Source organism: Ornithodoros turicata, chromosome 2 (assembly GCF_037126465.1).
Source record: "Ornithodoros turicata isolate Travis chromosome 2, ASM3712646v1, whole genome shotgun sequence".
Classification (NCBI taxonomy): domain Eukaryota; kingdom Metazoa; phylum Arthropoda; class Arachnida; order Ixodida; family Argasidae; genus Ornithodoros; species Ornithodoros turicata.
The window spans coordinates 74861386-74880872 of record NC_088202.1 but is presented as its reverse complement, the minus strand read 5'-3'; the positions used below and the strand labels follow the sequence as shown (position 1 = coordinate 74880872).

Below are 19487 nucleotides of genomic sequence, written 5' to 3'. Positions count from 1 at the left end.
AAACCAGCTAATCAAATAATTACATGCCACCAATTAAACGGCAAAAATCCTTTGTCGGTGTGCAGCCCTGTCGAATATTTTACGGTTAGGAGGGTGGGGCGGATATGAGGACTTATTAAATAAAAAATAAAAAAAGGAAAGGTCAACCAGACAGAGGTCTGCTTGCTGTAAAAAAAGGAAGAAATAAAGAAGAAGGGAAGGAAGGAAAAAGAAATAAAACTGAAAAATCATACACACGGTCACACAGTCACAAGGCGCTGACAAGGTTCGAAGCGTGGAGAAAGCGAAGGAGCTCAGTGGTGACGGCCCACTGTGTCGAACGAAGAACGGGACCCAGTAAGGTAGCCAATGCTAGACTGCTGTAGCCAAGCAGGGATCGACGACGACTGAGGGCGCCACGGGGCAGAAGGTGTTGCAGACAGTGTAGGATGCAGTGGGGAATATGAGCCACCACGCCACAGCTAGTGCACAGGGGATTGCTGAATTGACCCATTTTCAACAGATGCAGCGGTGTGCAGGAGTCGTTCAGGCGGAGGGGGTGAACGAGCGGTTCCTCGTGACGGGTGCAGCGACACGCAATAAAGAAGTCCACCGGGGGGTCGATTGATTGCAGATGACTGTTGTAGGAGGCAGGCTCAGGTCTGAACGCTTGGGCACGAGCAGCACACCGACGGCGGATAGACAGACGGCAGGCAGAAACAGTAAGGGACAAATGTACACTGGCATGAGTCACTTGTGCAGTACGTCGCGCAGCCGCATCTCCGCGTGAGTTGCCGGATAAGCCCACATGCCCGGGAATCCATTCCAGAGAAAAAAAAACGTGACAATTGGCAGAGAACCGATTGTATTGCCACAAACCGACCCCTGTGGCGTCGCTAATGGCCGCAGTTATATCTTGGCTTAAAGAAAAAACGAAGTAATAATATCATGGGTAATCATACGTAGGCAAACACATGTCCTTAAAGGGGCCGTAAAGAGGCCACCAAACATTTCTGAAATAATGATACCCCATGAAAGAACGCAGATAATAATACCCAAATGTACATTTCGTTCGGCTCGTGCCAGCTCATTGACCCATATAACTGCTTTCAAAGATGAGTAACCAGCGAGCCTCTCTCCACCACGCATACGTCACATGGCTACGTAGCGTTTTGCCGTCGAATCGGGGGGCCGAGCTGCGCACATGATGTTTCAAATTACCAGCCAATAAACATACTTCGTTATCAGCTGTGAGTCGGAGCGCTCAGTTTGTTTGTGTGAAACGACGTTTTGCGCTCCGTGGTTCCGAAATTCAACGTCATGACATCTTCAACATCTCCGGCTGGCGCAAACGTCAACAGTTGCGCTGCTATCACATGACGCGATTCCAACCCGGGTTCCTCCCAGTCACGACGTGACATGGCCAGCACGCTAAGCATGCTATCCACTGCATCACGCGAGCTGGTGACGCGATGGCGCGTGGCTCAAACCAAAGTACGGCAGCCCGGTTGTCGGAACCATTCGAAGATGACGAAGATGCTCCATCGCGCACCTACCTAAGATTCCGGAACTGTAGTCCCGGATATTCATTCGCGCTCGTGGTGTGCTGCGTGCTACTGCCCAGAAAACGTAGTGCGCGTATGATACCTAAATTAAACGCTTCTCTTTTTCATTTTGAGGCTGTAACTGTTTATATTTTGAATAGAAGAGGATTCACGTTCATCTAGTCCAATTCCGCATTCGAAAGAAAATCATAGTGGAACACTCGATCGTAATTGGTGAGGAAAGCGCTACGTCAACATGGGGGGGGGGGGACGTAAAGTTAGAGCGCGGGGCGGAGCTAAAATGCGAAAGAGTGCAGTGAATATTTCATCCGTATGCAAGCACCTTTTGTTTTTGAGCGTTAGTAATTGCAAGGAGTTTTCACTGCATAAGTTTCAATAATATAACACAAAGAAATGTGCACCTTTTGTACCTATTTACGGCCCCTTTAAAGGAGCAGTCTAGAGGCGTAAAACTATGTTTCTGTTTTTGACCCCCGAGGCGCTGAAAATGTGAGGCGCCTGAAAACCGTTTCCCACAATTAGTACAACCGTGGCGAACTCGCGACGCATACAATAGCCCCCCGAATCTCCCGTGCGCAAAACACCCTCCTTCGCCTTCGCGACGGACACGTGATGAGCGCCGGGACGCGCGTCACTATGTGACGTGTGGGGAGGGAACGCTCCTCATTGGGTCTGGGATCACATGATCGAGGTGACGTCGGCCGCCACCGGTCAGCAACAACGCTCAGGTGGGAGCGTCTGCTACAGCTTCCGAGACGCTAGACGTTCTTCAGTTACGTGATGCCCGAAATCAAGGATTCGAAGGCCGCTAACGACCTTGCCTTTTTGGGACCGCCGACACCATGGGAAGAACGAGTAGTACAGCACGAATCCAACTGTGCATTGTACAGCAACACCCCAGTTTTTCTCGACAGTGTGCGGCTGTATGGAGCTGAAGCTGATGCACCAGGAAGGTCTTCGGTGACGCCACCGGGACATGACAACCGGTGTTGACATGGACATACGAGTCGAACTGTAAGGTATGTCTTTGCACGGTATACGTGCACCAACTGCATCGCCCTGCCAAGCGAGCGGACGAATATCTGTTGCTGTTCCTTCGTGGACGTGAGACAAAAACCCTCTGCGGTGATTGAAAAATTGCTCTCGCTAAAGTGCAGACAGCATATAGGTTTGTGTCAGGCTTGGTATCCTGACGTTGAATAGAGCGGACGTCTTCCTTCTTCGTAGCTCATTCGGCGGAACCTTGTACAAGCGACGGCCAGGCGTTGCCTTTCTCATTCACGCAACCCCGAACTCCGCGCTGCATCAGCTGTGAGCTGTACGACAACACACTTAGCTGATATGGGGCACGATAGGTCAAGCAGACTTTGCCGTGACTGCAAATTAGAGAACACGACGGAGAGATGCACCACAGCAAACGGCTCGGAAGTGTTATCGCTTTGAACGCCGCATCACATGACTGACGTGTACGTCGCCCCCCAGTTGAAGACGTGCAACAGCCAGAAGCCACGGAAGCCATCGCACAGAAGCCAAGGAAATTACTCTAGTGATCGTAACTATATTTTGTTGGGCTGCAAGCATGCTTTGTTCTTCAGAGAACGTGACATAATGAGTAGCAGTCAACAAGGAACAGCTTGCCATACTCGTAGCCGCTCGTAGCAGATTCTTCCTACCAACGAATGACAGGGTTCCCAGTCACAAGAGTCACACAAGGGGGTGTGGTATACCGTTCGAGCACTCGAACTTCTCGCCGCGGCAGCAATTTTGTAAATGAAATGCGTCGCAGTGAAAAAAGTTTGGGTAGAAATATTTTATGGGAATCGTGATGGGTCTTTATGCGTCCTTGTACTTTCGGAAGCGGCAGCCCGCACCTTCTTGCCAGCAAGGGGTTTTTCCTGGAGTTACAGTGTTGTCAATGCGGAAATCGTATGCAGAGAAACTTGGGAAGGATTTATGCCATCCCCCAAACAGCACTCGAATTTTCTATCTCAAGGACGCAGTGTCACATCTGATAGGCAAGATACCAGGCATTCATGGCAGAACATGGCGGCGATGTGCTTACCGGACTATGCATCCTCGCGAGAAGGTGTCGACCGCGTTAGAATGCGTAGGGGGCCCATCATGTTTCAATATGCTGCCTCACACTTAATCTTCGACCCAGAATTCGTGTGCTTCAGCGAATTTTCTTAGGATTTCAAATCTTCACAGTTCATTAATACCGTATAGCGACGGCGATGATCACGGAGGCATGTCACGCACATTATATTCTGCCATTAAGCCACTGCCATCATGACCCTGTACTGCCTCGTTACATTTCGTGGAGGTGCCGGGTCTCCTCGGCGGGATCGCTACCGCCGTGGCCATCGACATCCCAGTCCTAATGCCGACACACCAAGAAGATGAATAGCCGCTATTGACCCGACAGTGCCGACGAGATGCCCCCGGCCCCGACGAAATCCGACACCCGCGACAGCAGCGTTTCGTGACGGCTCGGCGGTGGTCCTATGGGAGCACCGCCCTTTTGCAGGCGGCACAGCGTCCCCCATCTTCCACATCTTTGTCCAACATCATTCCTTTCCCCGTGCCTCATTGTTGACGTTACCACCATCCTCCATCCCTTCAGCATCCACGTCGTCCACGTCACCGTCCTTTACTGTCTCTTGACCATTATTCATCGCCGTCGTCGCGTCACCACCCGTCGTTGCCGGGTGATCACGCCTCCGGATGGAGGCAATGTAGCGACGACGATGACCACAGAGGCTTGTCACGCGCATTATATTATGTCATTAAAATATTGCAAGCATGACGCTGTGCTGTCCCGCTAATTTACATAGAAGGCCCCATTCACTGCTGTAAGTGGCTGAGATTTCGTCGCATGGCTCGAAATTGCCGAGGTACTACAAAATGTGTGATATGGGTTGGGCCTCGCAGGAGATCAGACTGAATCAGACAGATTGAATTCCATCGAACTTGTACTACACAAGTTTACTTGGTTATATTAAATATCCTGATCAGGAGATCAGACTGCGGGGTTAAAAGAGAGTGCGGCTAACTGTGGGTCTGGCTGTCTTGCGCATCCTTTCCCTTATTTCCTTTCAAGAGTGGTCCTGTGAGAAGACGTCAAGAAAGGACACTACGACCTAGCGCTGGGGCTCATAGGGGTACTGATGTCCACTTCGCGCCTGCTACAAAATGTACAATGATTTCCTGGGCTCACACAGCGATCCGCACCAGGCGACCGACAACACGAGGCTATCCTGTCTGCCGTGCCAAAATCATTCAGCTAACGAATGCAGCCAGGCTTATCAGGACAGATTCGATGCACTTATATGCGCCAACGACGTGCCTGCGAACACAGTCAACATGAACCCACCCAAGAATGACCTTCTATTGGGCTCTTCTCCGCAGTATTTGCTGCGCTGAGAAGGGAACTGCAGCTGTATTTCCTGGAGCGTCACGACTGCCCGACGTTTAAGTACCTTTAGCACTGGATCGGTTATGTTTGTCGTGTCATGAAAGCATTGTGTTGTAACGGCCTAGCGACGCAATGGAATCCTTGTAGCCTACCTAATGAGGGCACACATACAACAGTACAAATCGACGTTATGCGAACACCGCATGGATGCCTGATATCATGTTAGGGCAAATACAGTTCATCGATATGACCTATGATCCAAAAGTAGAACAGCTCTATACCTCCGTGACCTCGTTGCAGCATCCACAGGCTCAGGTCATCAGCGCTCAACGGATTATGTCGTCGGCAAGATCCTAATAATAATTCCTGGCTTTACGTGGCGAGACAACTATGATTATGTGCTCCGCCACAGTGGTCGGTCTGTGGATTAAGTTTGCGCACCTGGGAGTTCTTTAACGTGCACTGAAATCTCAACACATGGCACACCGTATCTAACGTTCCTCACGAACACAGCGTACAAAAAAACAAAACAAAAAACTGGTACGCTGCCACCAGGTTGCTAGCGTCCTCGGCCAGGTTTGCACTCGCAAAATCGGCATCAGCAGGCGAATACACTACCAACTGGGCTACCGCAAGATTCACCTGGCAAGCGTGTTTTTAACGGTTGTCAGCATGTGGCACCGTCCTGCAGTACGAGCCGTCAACTCGAGCAGTTTGTTGACTAACTTGACTGGCCTTTCTGGACAACGTAGGGATCTGCTCCTCCATGTGAGGCTTATCGTTATATCTTAGTCAAATTACCGCTGGAAATGAGCTAGCATCCCAATCATCATCACCAAAATATAGTTGTTGCTGTCGTCGTATCCTTCTGGTATTCTCTGCTTACAGTAGCCGTAGACACCTAAACTTCATCGGCGGTGGCGACTGGTCCGTAGATCACGTCACTGTGTGCAGCCCAATGCAGGCGAAAGGACACCATCTCGGCTCAAACCTGGCTTTCTTTCTGAAGGACACCAAGGTCCAATATCGTCCCTGACGGCGCATCACTAGTGGTCTTCTCTCCACTTATTTTTGTCCACTTTTCCCCAGTCTCGCTCCCAGGTGTTTTCATTTTCTGACGTGTCATCGTCCACTTTCTCAACTCTAGTCTGGACATCACTGCAAATCCAAACCCATGCAACTGCTTCTCTGGACCAAAGTTAGTCGTGATATTTCTCGCCTTGCCAAGACAACTACGACAAGCAGTTAGAACATTAGACCAACACCATCTCACACCTGTTTCTTCCTTTCAATGCAACGCCTGTCTCGAAAACAAGGCCCGCATAGCAAAAATACTACTGCATACCTGCGGCACTAGAGATAGAAGCTTTCACTACCTTTTCTTGCGGCGTATTTCTCAACTGAACTGTACGTTACGTACGTGTCTGTGTTACGCCATTTCGCTTGAGAGTGTAACGAAATGGATTGCGAACCTTTGCTAGAAGAACAACCCAAGTTATCGCAGACCCGTAACACGATACTGAGGACATCTTAAAAGAATGGCTGAGAACTTTAACTCGTGAGTTTGGAGTGCTCCACATCGACCAGCGTAAAAATGAAAAACAGATAAGTAAAAGTCGAGAAGTCAAAAATACATTCGAAGTGCTACGAAACGTAGAAGTGGATTTTCAATGCTCACAATCAATGAAAGAGGGTTGGAGAATCGATCTGGTGACACGTCCAGGCTGTGCCTGTGAAAAAACGAGGACATCCGGAGAAAAAAGCACCACGTTTTCAACTTTTTGTGCGCACCAAAGGAAACACTGACTTACGAGTTGTCGCAGATGTTGAAGTTTCGAGAGGAGAGCAACAGAAAGAAATCACTTTACCAGGTGTCGGTGTTGTAACTTGGAGAATTTCGGTTTCTCGATATTTTATTCCCGTTCTTTGTCGGCTTTTGTGTGTTTTTGTGCGCTTCCAACTTCACCATACTTGGTAACCCATTATGCTTTATGCGAGGAGTCGCAGAAGACATATCAGATGCTGCTTCTTTTTTGCGAAAGCGCAGTTGTAAGGCGCCGAGCATGTTGCCCCGATGCCTTGTGCTTTTTGATATTAGCATAGGACATACAGGAGGTATCAACATACCAGCGCTAAAAAAAATCACATTTACAACGGAATCCCTCATCCCTAGGTGTCTTCAGCCCGGCACCACAAAACGCGCTATGTAAAACCTCACTCTATTCACTGTCAGACCAGCGTCGTGACCGCGAGAAGAAACGTCGTCCGGACGTTGGAGGACTCTTGTTAGTTAATGGCGGGAGTTATTTTTTCTTTTTGTAACTCTGTGCCACATATGGTATGCGGACAGACCTTCCTTCAGGTCTAGGTCTAGCGCGTTTGTACCCACCTTTAGCCTTCCAAACGAATTCCTCAGCTACTGTCAGCAAGGTATTCTCTTGATATGCCCATTCTTTAGTGTTTCTGCTTGAGCTTTGGACGCAGTAGCGGCGGTGTACGTGCAAGACTTTTCGAGTGCTGCCTAAAGAGTTGTAATTGTGATGCCTCGCTTGATGAGCTTTGTATTGGCTGACATGTAAGGCAGTATAGATTATTTTGGTCTTGGACTGTAGATCCAGCAGGTGTGGTATCCGGTCTTAATCTTTATGTCCAGAAACTGCAATGCTCTCTGTGCCGGTAGTTCCTATTAGAACCCAGCACGGGCCTAATTTTCAGGCCCGTCAGCTACGGCCCGCACCCGGCCCGACGTCTTCTATAGATTCCCAGCCCGGGCCCCACCCGGCCCCAACTCCGTCGGCCCGGTCCCAGCCCGTACCCGGCTATTTCCATGCTCAGGCCCAGTCCCAGCCCGCCTCTGCTCTATGTGTTCTGGAGGGCCGGAAGCGTATTTTGATTTACTAAACAGCACAGCATATCGCAGGACATGCTGTGCTCATGCGGTGCAGGATATGCTGTGGCAGGAAAAGGACGCAGCTAGCTGGTGGAGAATGAGGAGGTACACTCGAAGGGAGCGGCTGTGTTTCTCTGACGGCAAGCCGCTCTGTGCTTGGTACTTGCTTGCTTGGGAAGGCAGCGCGCAGCGGCGCGTGGGCGATATGTATGCACCATGCGGTTCAAGAGAGATTCATCTCCGCTCTATTGCGCTCTCCGCTCTATTGTGCATGCACCGGTGTTAGTTCCCCTTTCTCGAACTCTCACGCGAACGAAATATATCAGAACACCTAACCTATCTGACCCTCGTTCCGGACTCTCACGGGAACGAAATGTGTCACAACACCTAACCCAACAGACCCTCGTGTCAAACTCTCAGCGCGCCAGCCACACCAATCGTCCCCAAATGTGTGTGAGTGCACGTGCGAAATCGAGACCCATTACACGACATAAGCATGATCACATATAAAAAAGTGATAGTTCTCAGATGAGAATACCATGATATCCCACACCCAACGAAAAAAAAAGTGACATGGAAATTCAGCTGTTCAGTCTCGTGAAATATGTTCGCTACATGCCCGACCATGGCCGGCGTTGTCAAGCCCGTACCCGGCCCTGGCCCGGTGGCTGAAACCCGAACCCGGCCCAGGTCCGCATAAAAAACGCAAAGCCCGGGCCGGGCCCCGGCTTTCGGGTAAGCCCGGGCCCGTGCACTGCTCTAGTTCCTATGTGAATCGCAAGCCTCCGGACTGAACATGATTGAGAACGCGGAGGGACAAAGGCGACACGCACACGGAAGCGTTCCCTGTGTGTGTCGTCTTTGTCCTTCTGCGTTCTCAATCATGTTCAATCCCAACCAACACGCTCCAAACATTTTCGCTTCCGGCCTGTGCGCTGAATATCTGCAATATATATTCTTCAGTGATACCTTTCTGCCGAGGTACCTTGCGTGGTTGGTAAACAATTAAGAAATCGTCTACGTAGCGGACGACATGAAACACCTCCAGGCGTGCCAGCGCTGCAGCAATTTGTTTCTATCGCATGCCCCCAGTTACAAGTCGCACAACATAGGAGACACGCATGAACCTATTGGAATTCCCCTTTGTGTAGGTAATGGTGTTCTTCTTTGGAGGTAAGCTTCCAACAGTTCCATAAATAATCCATAATCCTGAGTCAAACGTGTGTGGGGGGGGGGGGGAGGCCACAACAGGATAAGCTGTTCATTCGATCCGCCAACGAGCCGGTCTTCACCCATGCAAAGAAAGGAGTCGTGGCCCTCTTCTCGGGAGGTCACGTCGACCGGACATCACGAGTGTCATTGTTAGACCATATGTTTACCTGACTTTCCGGGATGTGGAGTCAAAAAGAGCGAGGCTCCTCGGGTAGGCTGTCTGTTATCTTCAGAAAACAGCACGTTGTAATAAACAGTTGTTACCCTGAAACGGAACCCTGCCTGTTCACCTCCAACACGTTAGCACTCGGATTTCATGTCACAACACGTTACCTCTGTATTCTTCGAATTCGACCATAGCCTTTTTGTAAGTCGGCTCACCTTGTCTTAAATCTTATTTGTCTTAAATCTATCTCATCCATCTTTCGCCTTTTGTGAGTTTATCCCTTATTTCCTAATTCTTGTCCTTTCTTTTCTTTTTATTTTGCTGCGGAATAGCAAGCCGACATACCGCTTGGCTGCCTTTTCCTCTTTTATTTAATCTCTGCTCTAATAAATAAACAAATAACCCACCCCCCTGGCCGTTTCGGTGCATGTCCCGCGCTTCTTCTTTTCTGTCTCCTAGTTTTCCACTCCGAACGACGCAGGCATACAATGTTAAATTCGTAAACAGACAGGTTGCACAGCGAAAGGAATGGTCCGGTTGTAGTCTGTTGCTCGCCTTCTCACGGTGACGCAACACAGCGAGGAGCAGAAGCCTCGGCTCCCCAGCATCGGAAGCCCATTACAAATTTTCTGTTTGCATGGCAACATTTTTTCCTTGCAACATCTCTTTCTGTGGTGTTGTCGCAGTTGGACAGCATGGACCTGCGAGACTCGAGAGGCGAGACTGTCGCTTCGCGAGCTGCCATTTTCGTGAAAGATGAGAAGTCCAGCGATAAGGAGGGGGCGGGATATGTTTAATGCTGATAAAAAAAGAGAGAGAGACAGAGAGAAAAGAAAATGCTTGAACTAATGTTCTTCGCTTATGAACCTTACATATTGAGATATCAATCTGGCACCCTTACACAAGGTCAGCCCCATGCTCGCCGATGAAACACCAGGCCCGCGCGTTACCACTTCGGAACGGCCGAAGTCCGTTACAGCTTAAACTGCGTATAGCCAAGGATTAGCACCTCTCTTAGATGTAAGAAATCCCCACAACTTCATCCGGTTACATGTTTGCACCGACTGCACTCTACATTGGTTGTTCAATGTTATTGTGAAGGAAATAGATGTCGCCATTGGATGGTGGATGGGGCCTGGTTCTCCATCTCCACCCTTCATCCTCTATCCTCCATCCGTCCGTCCTTCTCTTTTTTTTTTTTTGGCTATAGTCGTGACGACGCCCACTTCTCTGTGCCAACAACGGCGAGCCGATCCTGCCATCCCTCCCCCCCCCCTTCTCATGTAAATAGCAAGCTGCGTCGAAGCTCCTTTCACTGTTTATGTTCTTCGTAGGTCATTCTGTAATTGCACTGCGAACTGACTTTTCTCCAGATTGCGCAATATCGTTGTCATCAGTCATACTGGTTACGTGTGTTACTTAAGGTACTCATGGTGCGGCCAAAAAACTTTTTCTTCACATCAAACCCCACACCACGTTATCCTCTCTAGCATTACATCATAAGTCATTCCACTTGTGCTCCTACGTCCTGAGCCATATCTGTAAAGCTTTACGCGCTATATAAAATTATCCCCGCATTTTGTTAGAAGTTCAACGATTGCTATCGCATTACTCTGCGTTGTATTAGCAGGGAGACCGCTAATGTATGTAATTTTTTCTAATATCTTAGTCTTCATTAAATTTCTGTTGAGTGTAGCAAAGAGAGTCATAGTAAAGGCTGTCGAAGTAAAGCTCATACTTGGCCAGTGGCCCAGGCCCATGGCCAAAAGCCGTGAGAGACCCAAGCCCGACCCGTGCGCCCCCCCCCCCCCCCCCCGCCAGGTCTTCCCATGTTAATCTCTACATCGAACGTACACGACGGTCCCGTAGTTCTTGCACCGCCTAGTCCCTCCCATTCCGTTGTTTGTGTCGTGTGACTTGCTCACCTAATCCAAATCACAGCGACAGTTTACGTACTCCTTCACTTTCTCGTTTTATTTCTTCAACATTGTGGCTCAATTAAGCTCGCCTGCAATCCTTACTTGCTCCCTTCCAAAGGTCGCTAGTGCTGAATTCCGAAGTTTGCGAGAAACAATCGGGGCTCTTGATATGCATGAACTCCTTTTCCGCCGGAAGAGCGACTGCCCTCCTTCCTGTTCCAGTGCAGCGACTATATCGGCACGAGATTCAACTCTCATTCTCCTATCTACGTTGTCTCCCGACGTGATCAGAATCGAGGATTCGACCTCGCTACATTCTGCAGAGCGGCGGGTGTCGCCTACATTCTGCCAAAACATTCCATCGATCCTGAACGTGGCAGGGATTATCAGTGTAGTACCGAGCGGTGCCACACACCGCCATGTTGACCGTTTCATTCGGAGTCGAAGCGATGGAAGAGATTATAGCGTCCGGTCGCGGCTTAGAACCGAGGATAATCTTTTCCGCAAAGCTCCTTGCGTCGAAAGGGTAACTGATGTCAAGACGTGAATAGAGCGCACACAGGCGGGGCTTTGTCTCCGACAGATGATGAAAGACTCGCAGGGCAAGACGGGCTTGCGGTAAGAAGTGTGTGCGTTTTTGATACAGCTAAGCGAAGAGGTTTTCCCAAATAAAGGTGACTGCAAATGAGGGTAGAGATAGGGTGCATGTAAGTCGCTACTTAATCATGATGTAGGAAAACTGACAGCCACGGACAAAAAAGGGGACGTTGGGTATGCCGTTTGCTGTTAGGACCGACCGTCAGGTAAGGAATGATGCTCCGATTTTGACCCTGCGTGAGCCAAACGATGTGGTTATCCACCTATATGCATTTCGTTGATGATAATATTTTCGTCGACAGTCACTTAGTCATGCTTAGAAACAAAATGCCGTTAGCCAAACATTGATATGTCAAGTAATATAAGTATATTTCAAAGTACTATCTTGTATTTCATTCTCATTTATTTCAGTATTACCCCTACTTCTTGTCTTATATCTCAACGTATGGTTAGATTTCCGCCCTTACCACGTGTATACCATGCAGACTTTGATTATTTTGTAGGCAATTCCCTCTTTCTTTTTACTCTGGGGATTCATTGGTGGTTCTCAACCTTTTTTCCTCCGTGACACCCCTTTTGCCGTTCATCAAAGCGTTCCCCCCTCCCCTCCCATATTAACTCCACAGCAATATATACACGCGTAGAAATTTGAGGTATTTTCAGAAAATATATATGAAACTATTGTTGCCGGTGAGCGACCTTACCGCTAGATAGCCTTTCCAGTAGTGTGCGCACCCAGGAGCCATCATTATATACCGTCGACTCGTTCCTGGCAAGGGAGATGTTCTGTGGATGATATGCTACGCAAGTGAACGTAAGGGCCGATTGAAAGCGAATGTTACATGGTGTCAATCCCCCTTTGACAATCCCAGATTTCCCACCATGGGGGAATTCCCCACCGGTTGAGAACCCTCGGGATAGATCATGAGCGTACACAGCAAGCTGGACTTATTACGCTTCAGGCAACTCACGGCCGAGAACAGCAATATCCGAATATGAAGCATCGAGAAGAATGGTATAAGCTTAATTTCGAACACCCTGTATATCATGCCACTGCTTACGTTTTGCACCTCTAATGAGGCAGCCGCAATTAAGCATCTCAAGACGTCGCTCGCTGGTTGTGTTACTCGTTCAAGATTCTTCTATCTGGCCCAAGCTGACCACATCACAAAGAAAAGACGATAACGCCACACAAAACTGAGAGTTCTTAATTAGTTAATCACGAGCTTAATTATGCGCTTAATCATGTTCACGGTGCGAAAAAGTTTGCCGGCGTACAAGAACGCGTCTTTGTTGCGTCGTGAGACCTGTCACCATGAGCCGAAGCATTATTATCTGGCTCCACAATCTGGCTTTCGTTTCGACACGCTTCTTCGTTTACTTGTTTATGTTTTATGACTATGTTTTCTTTCTTTTTGTTTTTGCTTGTCGATTGTGCGCTAACGAATTCGTTTCTTGGGAAAGGTTAAAAAACTTTGAAAACAAACAAACAAACAAAAATATACGTCCGGCCCCGGCAGACAGAAGCGAATAAGAAAGAACAGACATACGTTGTGATAATGGCCATTTCAATAATTCGTGGCTTCAGATTGCGAGACAACCGGTGGTTGTCCACCAGGGGATTCGCTAGCATGCGCCGAAATCGCGGCCCTCCGCATTATTGTTCCTTCTCTCGCGGATATCGGTGTGTCACAGTTAATTTTCGGATGACTTCGAACCCACTTTCTGGGGGCCAGTAGGTGGGCAACGAAGTATCTCTGTATTCTGTGGAGTAAACAGTGCTACAATAACGAAATCCCATCTTGACTGAGCCAATTGAGCAGCGCAATGCCGTTACCTTTCCGCGATTGTGCAAATAAATCGATATACTGGTGTCCATTACAAGGAGGCTTGTGGTATGACCTTCAAATGTTGAACTAACGTCCGTTAATCTGAAGCGCCCTAAAAATATTGTTGTTTTTATCATGACTACATTGCACAGTAGTAGTGGTGATGGAACCGTTGTCGGCAACGCGCAGGCGGACTGCGTCACGACTAACGCAGGAGGGGGCCGTGCGTCCAGAGCCAACTTCACAGGGAACTGTGCCTGCATTCGTCTTAAGGCGTCTGTATATTGTACATTAATCGTAAATAGTACATTTCTAAAACAATTCCATGTTCCGCACGCGTAATGGGGCAACGGAGAAATGCTGTACGATAATTACGAGTATTACGTTTTCTTGAGCGTGATGAGTTGCGGCTATAACGTAAGGGTCATCCCACGGTGGGTATCTACCACCCGCAAGGAAAGAGGGATGATCCAATCTCGGGACCTCATACATGCAGTCTTACATGTGCGGAGTGCCTCGTCCATGTGGGATGTGTTTGCTCCAAACCAGTGTTCCACCGGGATTTTTCGTTCGAATCGGCGTGCGAATTCCTGCAGTCTGAAAGCGTCGTCCAGTCACATCTTCAAACTTTTCCTGAGGCCTGAACAATGGCATACTTTTAACTCGAACTACGACGTAGAGATGGAACGTTGCTTGACAGTGAGAGACCCAAGTAACGTTCCTAGACATTGTTTAATCATAAATAAGATACGAGTTTAATCCTACCAAGGAAGCATCTGCTAAGCTCTTGTATCAGTTGACATCGTTTGCACTGTGTAACTTCCCAAGGCCCAGATGAATCCTATTAACAATTTAGATCCACTTATATATTCACTCTTGGTTGTTTGTGGTACCATGAAGGGTATTTTACATTCGTATTTTAAATTGTACTGCAAATTATTCAACCGTTGAGAAACACATAACCATAAAACATGAACGCCTTGACTTTTATGGGGTGGCAAATACTTTACAGTGGTCGTTAAAGTAATGATCTATGGGAGACAGCGATGGGCGTCAATTCCGTTCTTCACCCGTTGATAACGACAAAGGACAGCGTTCGGAGCGCGAACGATAGGGCCCCCGAGAAGCGTCAGCTGTCCTTAATATCCTGATTACAATGATGGCATTGTCTCTCCGCACAGCGCTGAAAAAGACAAAAGAAAAGGAAAGAAAAGCGCACAGGCACGGCGAAAGCAGGATAAATCGGTCAGCGCTTCTCAATGATTCCAGTACTGCCGCCTTCTATAGGAATTGGAGCCCCCAGGTTCTTTCTTTGTTTTATGTGTTTGTTGATTACCATGCCGTTCCGTGAGTACCTCAGAAAACGAGGAGCTTAAAGAAAAAGGTGCTGTTTATCACTGCCCGATGTCAAGTGGGCTGGTGTATAATGTTGGTGGAGTATATTCTTTAAGCCTGTTATGTCAACCTCATCTGAAATAAAAGGTAAAAGTAGAAGCGGCTGGGTTGGTTGGTGCGTGGTAATGATGGCGTAGTTGGTAGCTCTTCCAATCCCCTGTGTCACATTGGAAGACATCCTGTACTTGCAATGTCCTGCACACGTTCGTCGGAAAGCACAGGATGCGTTGCTGGCCTTCGTTTCGTCCGTAGGACTCTCTTAACTGCTCTCTCTCTTTCTCTTTTTTTTTCTTTTTTTCAGGAGTGAAACTTGCCGCCCTGGCTGAGCAGGCAGACCTCACTCTTTTTTTTTTTTTGTTATTGAACGTCATGTTGTGGGGCCTATATGTTCCCTGTGATTGTTATTTATTGACACTAATAACTCTAATTTGATCAATTTCATTTTAAGAGGTACTGCTCGTCCATTTTTGAGCATTAATGTGCTGCCGGCTAACACGCTAATTCGTATTTTATATAAGCATAAGGGTCGATTGAAAGCGAATGTTACATGGTGTCAATCCCCCTTTGACAATCCCAGATTTCCCACCAGGGGGGAATTCCCCACCGGTTGAGAACCCTCGGGATAGATCATGAGCGTACACAGCAAGCTGGACTTATTACGCTTCAGGCAACTCATATGGCCGAGAACAGCAATATCCGAATATGGAGCATTGAGAAGAATGGTATAAGGTTCATGCCCAAGTGTCCGTTCAAAAGCTGCAGGAATCGCAAACTCCTAGACTAGGGAGCGGGTACAGGATGTCTTCCAATGTGACACAGGGGATTGGAAGAGCTACCAACTACGCCATCATTGCCACGCACCAACCAACCCAGCCGCTTCTACTTTTACCTTTTATTTGAGATGAGGTTGACATAACAGGCTTAAAGAATATACTCCACCAACGCTGCGACACCTCTGCCGTCTGAGCGAATAGAGTAGTAACCCTTCACGTGAATAATAATTTTCTTAAGACTTCCGAGCCGCATTCCCCTATTTCTCAGCCTCGGCTGCATTTTTGTGCAGCAGTGTCAGATTTGATTTGTATGTACGAATGGCGAAAACATCGGGTTTCTGCCAGGGCGTAGATAAGAGTGATATTGAAATAACTGACAGAATTTCAATACGTACGTCGTACGCATACACATTCAACTCCTCTCTCTCCGTCTTTCAATCCGGAGAAGAATTGATCCGCGAAATCGACGGGCCATAAATGTGTCTGTGCGTACTTTGAGAAGTGGCGTGCTAGCGTATCTATATCATAACGAAAACCGTGAGAAAGTTATTGCTTTCCTTTATATGCAGATTGCCAACCAGATCTCTCCGAAGGAAAGGCGCATTTCTCACTGGAGCTCGACAACATCTACAACTGTGGCACTACACGGATGCACAACAAGCTGACCGTAAGTCTCGAGGCAGAAATATTGAAGAGGTGACGAGATTGGTTTCGTTTTCAGTTTTCCCTTTGGTGAGAAACAGATGTGTTGGTGAACAAACTGTTTTTGATTTGTGGTAGTCCTATCGGGTCGTAGCAGAGATGGTTCTTCGAATTGTCACCGCGGGAATTGACGAGGAAGCCTGAGGAAGCCTGGGAGTCGTCCATCACAAAACGAACATTGCTTATTTTATACATCTATAGACAACAACTGGCAGATGACTGAAGCTGCAGTCCTAGCTCAGAGGAAAGTTTGGAAGGTCTAGGCCTGCGTGCGCGATAAAGGAGGTGGGCGATTCCACGCGAAATGATCCAGCGGACCTGCTCGGCCCTCACAAAACTATCGCGAATTTTTACGAATTTTTTTTAGCAGTCCCTAATAGTGCAAAACGACACACAACGAAACATTTCCCAAATCTCAATGTGCCGGGTGCTACACACGAGCAAAGTTCGCAGCACTGGTGAAAACCGTGCATGGCGTGAACGGCAGCTGCGGCTCATAGAAAGCACCTAGAACTGTGCGGTTTTCTTTTGCGGATAGAGGAAACCATGCTTTGGACAGCGACCAAATTACGGTTGTCGTGCTGTAATCGGTGCTGGTATACAAAGGCCGGAAGTTTCGCAATTTTCCTCCTACTTCGCGATTTTTTTGTAAAAATCATTTTTTTCCTGACCAAGTCTCGTGGAATACTTCAACAGGAAAAATCGCAAGACACGTAATTTTTCTAGTCATTGCAGGAAAAAGGGGAAGTATGCGATTTTTCCAAAATTCGCTACAATCGAGCGCAAAACACGCAATGAAGAGGTCGGAAGAGACGCCTGAAACCGAAGCAGTTTTATAGAACGAGCCTTCCTCTACATCATATTAAAAACTCTCAAGGGTGTTTTTTTGTATACGGTAGAAAATATTTTTTTTTGTAGTAGAGGGTATTATGGCCACTTGGCCACGTTGCATGTATCCGGTGAGGTGCTATATTTGTTTCTTGGGCTCCCGTTTTAATTCCTCATACTTCCGATTTTTTTTTTTGTTGGTTTTCAATATGACAGCCACTCGGACTAAAGGAACATGGCTCCAGTTGAGCGCTGTGGAGTTCCTATTCACCAGTATGAATATTATAGGCGCGTAGATGCAGGTTCAGTTCATGAAAGTTTCCTTTAACTGTCACATTTAAATGCTGAACAATTCAGCAAAAATATTAACCACGAAAAGTGTAACAAATTATAACGCTAGAGGAAAAGACGAACGCGCAAAAAAGCCATTTACATGGCAGTACTGGAAACGACGGAATCTCGTGGTGGTGGTTCATCGTCCATGCTGTCCTAGGTTCCAGTCAGGCTCACAGCTATATAAGCCTTGCACCACTCGTGTATGGAAGCGTATACCCGCGGATATCCGCAAGAAACCTTTGGGTTCGGATGAAATATGGACGCTTGTTGTGATCTGCGGATCGGACGTGGATGGCGCAGGATCAGGAGCGGGTCAGACTCGGATAAACCGCGAGAGTGCGCCATCAGTTTGCTTCACATTAGGTACAGAAGATAGAGTACAAGGTGTACGAAAGCCGCTCGCGCATCTGAGAGAGACCTCTGGCTCTGGCGTCCTTAGTCGAGGTTGCGATCTTGCGTTTCACTTGCAATAAACCCTACTCATCCCGTTTGGTGCAAAATGTGTTGCTGTGCTTGGTGCCGTATAATCTTTCGTCGAAGCTAAATCTGTACTTGCTGTCGTGTATCCTTTGGTAGCGTCATGGACGCTCAGGACCTGTCCTCGCTACAAAAGCTATGCCGCTCCGGGGTTTTCACGGTCGGAACGAGAGAGAGGAAGTCGCCCGTGTGGATGAAGTTTGGTGACAGCTTTTTTTTTCTTTTCTTCTTTTCTTTTTTTTTTTGCTGCTATGTGCTGACGGGAAATAACGTTTATTTCCAAGAAAATTGGCCTGATATATCGAGCATAGAAACTGAACTATTGCTGCGTGCCGTGGGAGACGCGGATTTTTCGGATAGGATGCGGATGTGAAAAAGCTCATCCGCGCAGGGCTTTAGCTCGCACGACAAAAAGTATTACTTAGACCTGTCCATCACCGCTAATCCATCTCCGTTGCCGGCACCGTGCATACCGGAAACAATGCCATAAACGTAACCACCTAGGATTGCAATACGCGTGTTATGCTATAGAAGCAAAGGCCATGGTAACCTTGCAGAAGTCTGTACCACAGCATATTGCTTGCTCATTAAAACCCAACCAGACCAGAGAAAAATTGAAAATAAAAAGAAATAAAACAGGAGCCCAAGAAACAAATATAGCACCCCACTGGACACATGCACCGTGGGTCACTGTGGTCGTAATACCCTCTACTCCAAAAAAAAATATTTTCTTCTGTATACGAAAAAACACCCTCAAGATTTTTTAATATGTTGTAGAGGAAGGCCCGTTCTATAAAACAGCGTTGGTTTCAGGCGTCTCTTCCGACCTCTTCATTGCGTGTTTTACGCTCGATTGTAGCGAATTTTTGAAAAATCGCATACTTCCTCTTTTTTTCCTGCAATGACTATGAAAGTTACGTGTCTTGCGATTTTTCCTGTTGAAGTATTCCTTGGAACCTTGGCAGGAAAAAATATTCATTAAAATTTAATGGTTTGATTTTCCACAAAAAAATCGCGAAGTAGGAGGAAAATTGCGAAACTTGCGGCCTTTGTATACCTGCACCTATTACAGCACGACAACCGGGATTTGGACGCTGTGTAGAGCATGGTTTCCTCTATACGCAAAAGAAAACCGCTTGGTTTAGGTGCTTTCTATGAGCTGCAGTTGCCGTTCACGCCAGGCACGGTTTTCGCCAGCGATGCGAACTTTGATCGTGTGTAGCACCTGCCACATTGAGATTTGGGAAGAGATGTTTCGTGGTGTGTCGTTTTGCACTATTAGGGACTACTAAAAAAAATTTCGTAAACATTTGGGATCGTTTTGTGGGGGCCGAGCAGGTCCGCTGGATCATTTCGCGTGGAATCGCCCAGGTGTCAGACCTCCGTTCTTATTCGAGCGTTGCC

The 19487-nt window shown here is 47.7% G+C and overlaps 1 protein-coding gene across 1 annotated transcript in view; it reads left to right on the top strand.

Annotated features, from left to right (window-relative positions):
- LOC135385578 (uncharacterized) overlaps positions 1-19487 on the top strand; it is a 231362-nt gene that overhangs the window by 188448 nt on the left and 23427 nt on the right. Inside the window, exon 3 of the mRNA XM_064614984.1 lies at positions 16310-16407. Coding sequence (XP_064471054.1) covers positions 16310-16407 — 98 coding nt within the window. The remainder of the gene's footprint in view (positions 1-16309; positions 16408-19487) is intronic.